At 37.3% G+C, this 12,628-nt stretch overlaps 1 protein-coding gene across 1 annotated transcript; it reads left to right on the forward strand.

Moving 5' to 3' along the window:
* Positions 1–1,690: 1,690 nt before the first annotated feature.
* LOC147858054 (threonine-tRNA ligase 2) lies at positions 1,691–11,379 on the forward strand. Its single transcript, XM_087326905.1, has 4 exons — positions 1,691–1,851; positions 10,739–10,775; positions 10,855–10,955; positions 11,054–11,379. Exons 1-4 carry the CDS (start codon positions 1,753–1,755, stop codon positions 11,174–11,176), a joined length of 360 nt encoding a protein of 119 aa, XP_087183031.1. The 5' UTR covers positions 1,691–1,752; the 3' UTR covers positions 11,177–11,379.
* The last annotated feature ends 1,249 nt before the right edge of the window (positions 11,380–12,628 follow it).

Here is a 12,628-nt window from a genome sequence, read left to right on the forward strand (position 1 = left end):
ATATGAGAACTCTAGAATGGTCACTTTCATGTACGTCATAGAATAAATATTGGTAAAGTCTGATGTGTTTCCATTGACAATATACATAAATATACTATAATAATAAATAGATTGTTAAATAAATGAATGTGGGCCAATGTTAAAATACAACTATATGTTTGTTATATTCAACTGCAATAACACTAATATACTCTAAGTAGGGAATCCCTACGTTGTACAAGTATTAACAAATTATCACGTCATGTTTTGGTATGTCGTTATTGACATTGTCAAAGCTATGGAATTGTAGGCTCTCTATTTGCAATAGCCTAGACTTTGAAGATTATCATGCTTAAATCATAATTCATTTCATGTACAAAGAGGAAATTGTATGATATTGGTTGGTAGGAGTTGTTGTTCATCAAGGTATGGTTTGTGGGTGCTTCAATTGTCCAATTGGTTTGGAGGGTATTAAATAGGAGCCTTTGACCGGTGTGTGTTTGATAAGGGTTGTTAATGTGATTTATGTAATTGAGAATAGGGACAAAATGGGTTTATATTGGGTGAATGGAATCATGTTTGTACTCCATAAAGGCTCGAAGGTGACAATGTTAAAATTACATAAATATATGGTGGGTCTAAGATTTCCTTTTTTAGAGCAATATTTGAAGGTAAACAATTGTGGATATAGGCGTGTCCTTTTTTCCATAGAAAGGAGGGGTTATTTTTTAAAAGGACAATGATCCATGAGGATTTATGGTAAAAGAACAAGGATAACAACCTCCACAAATGGGATGTAATGAATAGTAATAGACAAATGAAATGTTCTCATACTTTGGATTTTGAGAACGTTGCAATGTGAGGGTAATAATCAATTCTGAAATCAATTTCATTTGATGGCAAGACTTAAGTTGGTTATGATAATAGGATGCAATGTTGGCTATCCAAAGGAGAATATATGGCATTCTAAATGAGGACAAAAGTTGGCATTCCTAAAAATTATAGACTCATTTGTTTTAAGATGAAGGGTTGGCAAACATTGGAATGCCCAAATTTAGATTTCACGAAGTCTTCACTTCATGTGATTAGACATTTGTAGGATAAAGTTATCTCACCAAAGCAAACATTATCACAACCTGACTTTGCATGTACAAGTGGATGGCATAGAGGGTTATGAAAAGAATGGAGAATTATAAAACCCCATAGTCAGATAGTGGTAGAGAGGGTTTAGTTGGCACCGTTTCTTGCATTTAGAGGTACAAAGTTTTTATTATATAAAGGGTTAATGATAGGAGGGGTTTACCCCTTAGGAGACGTCTTAAGAAAAGCAGAATATTGATAGTGAATATGTTTCTTTTACACAATGTGGCTAGGACATAGTAAGCATCACTTTATTACTTACATATTGGGCATGAAAATCTATTTGGACATATATACATATGTCTATAGTGTGGGCTTCTTCTAATCTAAAACAAGGCTGTCTAAACCCTACCCTAATGTACATTGTGTATTGTCTAAAACAAGGCACATGGCAAGGGAAGGGGGGGCGAGAGACAAATATAAGTAGCTTTTTATTCACTATTTCTTTCATAAGTCTTCCAGTACCACCATATAATTTATACATACATACATACATACATACATACATACATACATACAAATGATGTACATATATACATACATGATACACATAAGGGTATTGTCATTGTGTTCGTTCTCAACTTCAAGGGAAGAAGATTTTTGAATAGCATATATCGCTACACAGCAGTCTCCATGGCGGCCTCGGCGGCAGCAGCAGCAGCAGGTGACGGCCCCGCTTCCACGTTGCCTGACTTCCTCAAGCCCTTCCACGACAGAGCATCACTTGCTGAGGTGAGAGAGAGAAAGAGAGAGAGGATAATCATGACCGAAACTTGAAAACTGAGAGAGAGAAGGTCTGCAAGAAACACACGTGGTAACTATGGGTAGGGAGCGAGGTTGAGAGAGAGACAGAGAGAGCAGTAATTAGTAAGTACTCGCTATCATATTCTAGCTCCCGAATATCTCATTGTCCATCTCTTTTAAGACTTTGATGTAGATACGAATCTGGCTACTTTTTGTGAGAGATATAATTCAATCAATCTCCACATCGAACCTCTCTCATTTACCACGATGATTGATTTAGCACGGAGAAAATGTGGAGGAGAGTTGTGAACTTTGAAGGTCAACTGAGGAAGAAGAATAAAAAAGAGCTGCAGGTAAAAAGAGAAGATTCAAGAAAAAAGTCGATTTTGGGGAAAGCTAGGGTTACATTACTTTTGTTTCACATTAGATGGTTAGAAGGTGAAGCATACAATTATTTAAACTTATGCGGTCACTTTTGAATTCATGAGAAATGGAGCATGGATACTTAGAATTGTATCTATGCAGAATATGATCGTATTATTATGATAAATATTAATTATAAACAATTAATTCAAAGATTAAAGAAAAGAATAGATTAAGGGTTGTTAATCACACCAACTACTCCTGAAAAAGGGACAGGAGATCAATACATAACCCCACTGAATATGGCCTTGTGTTATACCTTAGATGTTAGACAATTCCCAAAAGTTTTGCATCACCAGAAAGTCTCAACAGCATCCCAAAGATGTTGTGTAGAGGGGATCTCTAGTATGCATTATATAGCTTGACTCCTGAGGTTCCTAGATTGCCACAAGTTTCCACATGCTCCCAAACCTTATGGGTTGTTCCAAGCCCTAGGATATCCAGTTTCCCTCTTATCTTACCCTTAAATCCATTAAAAATAGCCTTTAACATTGGTTCTTTAGGATATGCCTATACCATGTATGAAACATCGTACCTTGTAGTCATACAAAATAAAAGAAACAACTCTATATTATAATAGGAATTTTTAATCTAAACATTGATCGATAACTAGCTTTTATTATTGCTGTTGGAGATCAATAATGACCTACGGGGCCAAATTGAAACATTTTCACATAGTGCGTGTGGAATTGATAAGTGATTCTTGATGTTCTATAATGTTACTAATAAGTGTGCAATTGAGAGCGCATAGAGCTCTTAAGAAAGGAATGTTTTTTAGGGATACGTAAGGGTTGAAAATGTGGGAAATGCAAGCTTGAATGTGATAAAGGTGGAGCATTTTGTAATATTGTGATACTTATACTCTTGAACTTGAATGGGGCACAAGCACAGTTTATGAGTCTCTTTGTTGGTGCCCCAATGCCTCATCCCACATCAAATAAATTGTGTGTTATATCATATTGGAGTGATGGTGAAGATTGCAAATAAGGGAGCTGGCTCAAGGATGTGTGTGTGATTGTGAAGTCTATTTGAAGAAGAAGATTGTTTTGTGATTTGGTGCAATATATGTGATATAATGTGTGAAACATGAGCCTCCACATCTTTCTAACCTATCACACATGAACCTAGCATCCCAATCCACAGTCAAGAGTATGGCACTTGTTATCGTGTGATGACACTATCAATAGAACAACCTCAAGCATGCTACTTCCTCTTGATCTCAGAAATTAAGAAGGGGCTCCCCCATTCCCTAAGAGGCTCATTTCATATGACATTGATGTCATATTGCGTCATCTTGTGTGAATGTTCATGTTTTGACCCAGTCATATTTTGACCCTCCAAGATATGTGTTTATTTTGTTTATTGTATCCTCAATTGCATTACTTGTCATATTCCCTATATTATTTTATGTTGATCACAACCTAGCTTTCTAGGGCAACTTCTTTGTTTAAGGACTTTTTCTGCTTTACTTTGCTAGACATTTTATAAGTTTGTGGTGCAAAAGAACAAAAGAAAGAAGTCATGCTTGTGGTGCAAGGGCACCGTTTTAAGGGCATTAATGACACTCCCAAAATTGCAGAAGAATTAGTGTGACTCCTTGTCTACTTGATTGTTGTATTTGCATACGTTTCTCCCAAGGCATATTGACCCTACCCTTGTCAATTATTAACCTCTTTGGGGAGTTGTAAACAATTAGTTGTCTTGTTGTTCCATCAACCACTATGTTGCCCCATCAATTGACCATATCCTTGTCAATTGTTAACCTCATTGGGGATTCATTAAAACAGTCAGTTGTCTATGTTGTTCCATCAGCTTCTTATCCTCACCCATTTTATTCATCCACCTTGGTTGTTTTTCTTGGTTCTCTGTGAATATACGCTCGATAGGTTTGAATCTTCTATGGCCTTTCTACCTATATTCTTCAATCCACCATGGCCATTTGATCGGAAAAATTTGGATTGGGTAGAGCTTATCCCCAAACCTCTTGGAACGGAAGTCTCACTTGCAAGTCAGGGTCCCACTGCCGCCGACTCTGTTTGCTCTAAATTTTTCCAAGGATAAACTTGCATTGCTATTTCAATTTCTTGAGACTCCACAATTCTCTCCTTATGTGGTTCCTTTGTCATGAAATGTCATATTCTTGAGAATTTAATAAACCTCGAAAAAACCACGAGGACCAACATACACGTACTTTACATGATGTCGTGATGTGGCACGTCAACGGTGAGAAAAACACGTTGCACGCTCAGTTCACAGGGTCATGTAAATATGAAAAGAAATAAAGAACAAATAAGTATTAATGCCTAGTGGCTAGAACCATTGAGTATGTACAAAGTGGGTCTAAAGCCGCCGCGGTCGAAAGCCACCGAATCATGAGCTGATGCGGCCGAAAGCTAATGGGCCGAACCTTGTAAAGTACAAGACTTTCGTCTTCTGACTCCCTAGTCTGTGACCCCCGTGGTCCTGCCCAAACCAACCCGCACGTGCGAAATATTCACCAAATATGTCGTGAATATTTTGTGCATGTGGGTTAGTTTGGGCGAGACCACGGGGGTCACAGACTAGGGAGTCAGAAGACGAAAGTCTTGTACTTTACAAGGTTCGGCCCGTAGGCTTTCGGCCCACGGTGCTTTCGGTTCGGTGGCTTCCGGCCGCGTTGACCTCCGACTCGCGTCAGCATTCAGCCGCGTCGGTTTTGGTTCGGTTGCGTTGGTTTTCGACTTGCCGACGATGTTAGGGTTCGGCATGATTAACGTGACTTAAGAGATGATTAACACTCGATTTAGGGACTACGTGAGATTAAGACAAAATTTCGGCCAAAAATGTACACAATATGTGTTACGAAACAGGTTTACAACAAAATGGCTTGATGCCACGATTTTGGTGGATTTTACAAGAAAATCTACAAAAAAAAACTGGTTCAAGTCAAGTGAGCCATTGAGACCGTGACTACCACCGTTGGTCAACCCCTGAAGATGGTATAATGTTCCCGTGTCACTTCGTTCTCCCTTCAATGATCCATCACAGTGTTAGCTTGCCTTTGACGAAACCGCTGCCACACGAAGCACTCTCCATCATGGAGAGGATGCCCGGACCACCGAGAAGACCGCCACCGGAATGCCGAAAAGGGTCGCCGTTGTAGAAAACACCCAAACCAAAACAAAACCTCTCGAGTAATGAAGAGAGAAGAAACCTCGAACACTCACAAGAAAGAGCCCTCACAAAACTCACACCCACAAGAAGAAGAACCAAAGAGATCACATAAAAAGAAGCCCGAACTCGTAAATCCTCTTATACGGGAACATGAAACCCTAAACCTGAAGAAGAAGTATATGAAGAGACTAAGAAGAAACCCTAGAAACGATGGAGGAGGAGGAAAAGAAACCTTAAAAGGTACACCCTCTACCTCAAAATGGGCGACTTCCAAACCCTAATGGTGCACCACAAGCTACAAAATGAGACCCAAAATAAACCCCTCCCTCCTTTTTATAGATGAAGCGGACCCTGTTTTCTGAATTTTCAAAATTATTCCCTCCCTTTCTTCAAAATAAAGCAGAATAAAACACCCTTGATTCACGCTGGCAGAGACTCGAACTCTGCACCCCTCTGTACATACTCAATGGTCCTAACCATAGATTGAGATATTCGCATTCGTGGGGCCTCCCCCACGAATACCAACGAATACGTATAAGAATATTTCTTCCAATATTCGTTAACTTTTTTTCCCCCCTTTTTTTTCCCTATTCTTTTTTTTGAAAAAATGCATTCGACGAGTAGCGAATAGAGAAGAGCTCTGCAGGGAATAGCAATCAACAATCAACACAGAACAACATCAAACATCGGCTCCTCGGATCACAAATTTTCATTGAGCCATGGAAAATGAAGAAGCTTCTACACTTCCATGGCTCAATCAAGAAGCTCTTCGCAATCATTCACATTTTTAAGAGTTATAATTCCTCTTTGATCTGTGAAAGAGGAGTTTATATACATTATATGCAGAGTCTCATTTTATTCTGAAATAATCCATCGCTTAATGATAAATCTCGTCGAAGAATCATATGTATAATGGATTGGATCTTTCTTTGATCCCTGAGAAGAGGTTATGCAGAATTCATTATGTTGATGCATCTGGTGGATCATTTCCATTGTTTGGTGATGAAGATTCTTGAAGAGTGATTCACGTGTACAGACCCGTGAAAGCTTGTTCAAGAAGCTCCTTGAAGAATCCTATGGTGTAATAATTTGATAAAATGTGAAATCTTGTTGAAAAGAATACTTGCATTCATGGATCGATGATGAATCCACTTCTTGAGGAATCCTTCATCATTGATTGCAGATAGAATTATTGTTTGAATAAGAAGACAGATGAGTCAAAAGAGATGAAAAAAAGCAGGAAATCAAGAACGACACTGAGCTTTTCACACGGTAAGGCTTCAGGAAGATCTTCAGATCAATCTCAAGCTTAAGTAATTGCTTCCATCATTTCAAAGCATCAGTTAAGAAAAGGACAAAGAGAAGGAAAAAATCATACCTCTAATATACTTTCAAATACAGGAACTGTAAGGAAAAGGTCAAAGACAAAATCATCTAAAATCATCCATTCAGATGCATCAAAAGGGCTCATAATCGCTTTAATTAAAACTTTTCTTTCTTATGTTAGTGTGATTTTGAAGACCTTCCATTTTTCTATTAATTGGTGATTTTTCCTTTTTTTTTAAGTGAATTGAATAATTTTTATTATGTAAATTTATTTTCCATAAACGAATGGTTTTATAATATTCTTGGAGCAATTTTATATTCTCGAATACTACGAATATTGCGGATGTCGAATACCACGCATATCACGCATGGTTCAATCTATGGTCCTAACTATTAGGCCATTAATACTTATTTGTTCTTTATTTCTTTTCATATTTACACGACCTTGTGAAATGAGCATCTAACATCTTTTTCTAACTTTTTTCTCACCGTTGACCTGCTAATTCACGAGAACGGTCTACGTGTAAGTGCAAGTAACCATTGTTTGACCCAAGGCAAAGTTGGTATAAGCAATGAAGTTGTGTTTGTGAAAGGGTTTTCTGTTACAAGGATGTTAACGACACTACAAGAGCAAGGTGGTGTAGGTGGAAGGGCAGAAATTTTGATTTGAGGGAGTAAAAAATTCAAGTAGTTGATTGTTGTGGGGTGTGTGATGGCAAAAGGAAAAAGTGTACGTATAATGATAATGAGGTGAATGAAGCACAAACATTGATGTATGTGGAGACCATGTATATTGATTCAGTAAATAAAATATTAACTCAATGGAAGTATTTAAAATGTATTGTAAATGTGTTACTAGAAGATAATGAAACATAATGTTAACATTGTTTGTTGAATGTATTAAAGATGACCAAGGATTAAAGGATATTTTAGAAAGCTGAGATCAAGTAGTTATTGCAATCATTCTCAATATTTTATGGTACAACACTCATTGTTTTTTACTAGAAAAATGCTAACTTTACCTTGGGTCGAACAATGGTTTGGTGCATTTTTACTAAAAGATTGAGTAAAATATGTGTATGTTGGTTCATGTGGCCTTTTGAGGTTTATTAAATTCTCAAGAGCAACAAGAAAATATATATACAAGATTGTCAGTATTTTATTTAAGGTGTGTAGTGCATATATTGCCATGGAGGCCACTAGTTACATTACAAGAAGTTCTCGAACATGCATGCTAACTATGGGTGGAGATTGAATGTTGACATTTGATCATGTGGTTTTTATTACAGTCCACAATGGCCATGGGGGGATGAATAAAATGGGTGAAGATAAGAAAATGATGAGACAACAGAATGGCTCATGGTACGACAGACTGACTCATGGAATATGACATCTAGTTATTTTAACAACCCCCCATCCACGTCAACAAAATTGCATAATCAAATTAATTCTTATGCCGTGTTGGGAGCTTTCCAAATTTGGTAGAAACTTTAGTAGTGATGGAAGAGACATGATAAGTTTAAAGGGAAATAGTAAGGAGTTAAGGTAACTACATGAAACACATAGGGAGTGTGCTCTCCTAATTTAAGATGCATGAGTTACTTTGCAACAAAATCAATGGGATGTATTATGTGAAGTGGAGCATAAGGCCCTCCATTTGTTCACGTGGTTGGAATATATGCGTTGAAGTTATAATGGCAAATTTTCGCCCCTTGTTCTTCGGATGGACGACCAGGGATCCTCATGGGAGATTTTAATGTATGCTGTGAGGCAGACCAAGTCACATCGCCCCACTCTTTAGTGGATGCCCTCAAATTACAAACATGAGAACAATTTGATGTTGAAGTCTTGAGAGGCGATATATGGAAATGGATTCATGTGATGATTTATGTGTACACATATCAATATACATAATGTAGGTCTACATGGAATAGGTAGCTTGAAGACTCTTCTTTCTTAAGGCTATGTTTGAGGGACAACCATGGGCGGAAATTGTTGTTTACTTAATTGAGAAAGAAGATATTAGGAATGCAAAAACAAAGATTGCAGCCTCTTGTTGGCAAGGTGTTAATAGTGATAGACAAATTAAATGTGGTGGGAATTGATAACTCAACATTTCTTTGCCTCTTAGTAGAGTGTGTTAGTTTTTTTAGTGTCATGCATCACCCAAAAGGGAAAATACAAATTCTTTGCAATTGGAGGTATTGGTAACTTCTTGTGTTTTGGGATGGGAGTGTAATCACTCCAATTGAACCCAATTTAACCAATGGCACGCTTTGGTTTTGGATAATGTACAAGATGCCATGTTGGAACCCAAAGATTAATTACAAGTTTTGGACAGCTAGGACAAGGTTTCTATTCCTAGAAATTGCCATGCTATATGGTCTCAGTTGCAAGAAATGCCAACTTTCCAATTCCAAATTTGACTGAGGTTAATGCTTGAGGTAAATTGGATATGTTCAGCATCTCCATGTTCAGCAAGCTCTTTTTTGACATAAGTGGCAACCTTAAGTACCTTTGTATAGGGAGCTCCCAAAATCGTTGTACACTGGTCACTGATGGGAATAATATCTTGATGATTATTGGGGCTGCTCCCATCTCTACCCGGATTATCTCATGGGCACTGGTGCTTGCTCCTTATCATGCAGGCAATCTTTGAGACTAAAGGGGTCTCTCTAAATTTTTCCAATTATTTGCCTTTTTAATACTCCGTCCCAGTTTTGTACTCCATAGAGAAGTGTATTAAATAGCCACAATTTATTGTGGCTCTTGGAATTGCAAATGTGCATATTGCCTCTTAAAGACGATGAAGGGCCGCATATCCATGCGAAAGTACAGCACAAGCAAACTTCGATAAGGAGAACCGAGGACCTTTGAATGTTACTCCTAGGTTTGTGTATGCCACCTTTTCCTCTCCTGAGAAGATTTCTGGTTCTGATCTTGCTACCCATGCTTTAGTGGTGTCAAACACCATCACTTTAGTTTTATCTATGTTTACTGACAAACCTTTTGTCTGCACAAAATACTTTTCAGGCGTTTGGATGTATTTGGGGTTCCTCCTAAGTGTATTAATGTATATGTCTATTCTTGCTAGGCATGCTCCCGAACTGCTGAATGTCTATATGTAATGTGGTACCTCATCTATATAGAGACCGAAGAGAGTTATAGTGGGCACTTTGTTTTACTTCAGTTGTGCTAGCCACAGCCTTCAACAAACCATTGGCCTCTTCAAAGGTGAAACTTCGAAAAAATGAGATAATGTTGATTGTACATTCAAATAATCATGATTGAATTTTGTACATTGAGAATCAAGATAAGTATATAGAAAAAGCTCATACGATATATGATTGAATTTTCTTGAGATATGTAGCTTTTTTTCAAATGATGATGGTTATATATCGTTGTTGAGACATCATACTAGGTCCTGTCTTAATTGATGCTATTCTTCATGGTTGAGTCTGTTCATCGCTCTTTGGAAAAGTGATATAAGCATGTATTTAGGATATATCAACCTTCATTTACTCATAGGCTGATGATGAGTAAGTGAAGTAATTTTAATGGAGTCCATCCGAGATCCATTCCTCATGCTGGTTATATATTGCTGTTGAGACATCATACTAGTTCCTGTCTTACTTGATTCTATTCTTCATGGTTGAATCTGTTGATCGCTCTTTGGAAAAGTGATATAAGCTTAATGTGGCAATTCATGTATTTAGGATATATCAACCTTCATTTACACATAGGCTCTGATGATGGGTAAGTGAAATAATTTTAATGGAGTCCATCCGATGTGGTAAGGTGATTGCCAAAATAGTACTAATTGAGATCCGTACCTCATGCAATGTAGATTTGTATGTAAATATTCTAGTTCTATATTTATGTGTCGCACTTTTATAATGTAGCTTAATAATTGATATTGCATTCCATTCTGATTTCTACATGATTTTCATTTTCTTATGTGTATACTTTCCAGGATCGTCTAGCTAAGCTTGAAGCTGCCTTGAGAACTGGTCTGTTATAAATGGACTTGCACGTTGTAACTATATTGTGATCTATCATTCTGTTAACTCATTATTTAGAGATGTGCAGGAAAGGCATCAACTGATACCAGTGATTTGTTGAGCTCTCTGGTAGACCTGCGTGAAAAGATGGAAAAAGCGAAGGCAGAAATTTCTGCTGAAAGAGAACAGGTTATTTAGTGTAATGCTTTGTATCATACTGTAATGAATTATGCAAGATAAATCTGGTTCAAATGATAAAGTAACTTTTTCTTCGGAATTGGAAACAGTCAAGGAAAGAACAAGAAAGGCTTGCCATGGAGAATGCTAAGCTTCAGTATCGGATCAGTCATCTGGTTCGGTCTTTGGAAGAAGCTGATAAGATTTTGGAGAAAGCAACTACTAATCCATGAATTTTATTTGTCTAATGCTTCACCTTTACGAAATATATTCGATATACAAAAATATCTTTTATTGTTGTCAGGATAGATAAGAGTGGTGAATGTATATTAGTTTGGATTTATGATAGTGTCAAACTGTTTTGCTACAATGAATTTTATTGAAAATTTAGTTGTATTAATATACAAATTTGATAATGTGATTTATGTGATGAAAACCTGAAAATATCCGGGAACTTGAAGAGGATGAGCATGCATTAGCTACAGTCAGATCCATGGCTTGGAATTAACAATTTCAAAATTTTCAGGGCTGGATACCTCTATGGTGATAAGAACCCTAAGATTCGACTAATACACTGTATGGTGTTGCTTGAAATGTGAATAGGATGAGTTAGTGGCTGGCTATTGTCAGGTACATTGCCAAGAAGTTGAGAGCTTTCAAACTCTCAAGGATGGAAAATTTCTGCATTATGGCAGGAATTGTTGGGGTAGAATAAACGTGCTGTATATCAAAGCTCCTAAAAAACAATTTAACCATTAGAGCGTTGACTCTGCCATTTACTTAAGTTTAACCTGTCAACCACTCCATTAAATCTGTAACTTAAGTTGAAATTTTTTCACACCAACACTTCCCTAAGCATATCACCTACTTCTTTTGTTGCATCCTGAGTGCTAATAGAAGCGTTAATTCCACATGCTTCTCAAGATCGAACAATATTTGCCATAGTGTTGTAGGCTTCCCTTCTCCATGATTTATTTTGTTGTGGTGAAGCCCACATAGATGTTGGAATACTTCTCTATGGTGTTTGCAACTTTGGTGCTTTTGCACAAAATGTTCCTTGCTTGGATTATTTGCAGAATGTTCAACTCTATGTATGTAATTGCTCATCTTGCTTTGATCACTAATTGTTGGTATTTTACTGGAGTTGGTCTACTGCTTTGTGGCACTCTTAGGTCGAGTATATATCATCCATGTACCTTGGTTTTTGTAATATTCTCATTTATGGAGAGTTGTGGCCAGTTTAGCTTCTAAGATCTTGTTGGCTGCAGGTTTAGGTACATATCATCCGTGACAACATTATGAGTAGCAGGTGCTCTATTTGTGTATGTGGGGCACCATGTAGCCCATATGGTTGCACCATACACGAGGGCAAGGATGATTATGGTGTTGAATAAAATAAAATCTCCTACCCTCTTTGGAAACTACACTAAAAGCTTCTAGAAGTCTTCTTGGAGGCGTTGCTTTTGTGTAGCCTCTTTACCTGCACGTACCCCTCACCGAGCATTTATATCAATCACCATAAATTTGCATGGTTACACAGGATTAAGTTTTAGTTCAGTTTAAGAACATGAACACAACATTGTTAGTAGTAAGAATGAGATGCTCCTGATAAATATAAAAAACCATTGGAATAATTTGCCTTTGCTCAGATGTAAAACAATGGAAAAAATCTTTATGCGATGATC

The sequence above is a fragment of the Azolla caroliniana genome, unplaced genomic scaffold (assembly GCF_043228905.1).
Source record: "Azolla caroliniana isolate FFs.n. ecotype wild unplaced genomic scaffold, voAzoCaro1.0.p SCAF_11, whole genome shotgun sequence".
Taxonomy (NCBI): domain Eukaryota; kingdom Viridiplantae; phylum Streptophyta; class Polypodiopsida; order Salviniales; family Salviniaceae; genus Azolla; species Azolla caroliniana.

Bases quoted from the DNA above. Each gene is read 5' to 3' on its own strand.
- LOC147858054 (XM_087326905.1), top strand. From the start codon at position 1,753: ATGGCGGCCTCGGCGGCAGCAGCAGCAGCAGGTGACGGCCCCGCTTCC. The intron at 1,852-10,738 runs GTGAGAGAGAGA...TATACTTTCCAG, and splicing joins ACAGAGCATCACTTGCTGAG to GATCGTCTAGCTAAGCTTGA. The intron at 10,776-10,854 runs GTCTGTTATAAA...AGAGATGTGCAG, and splicing joins TGAAGCTGCCTTGAGAACTG to GAAAGGCATCAACTGATACC.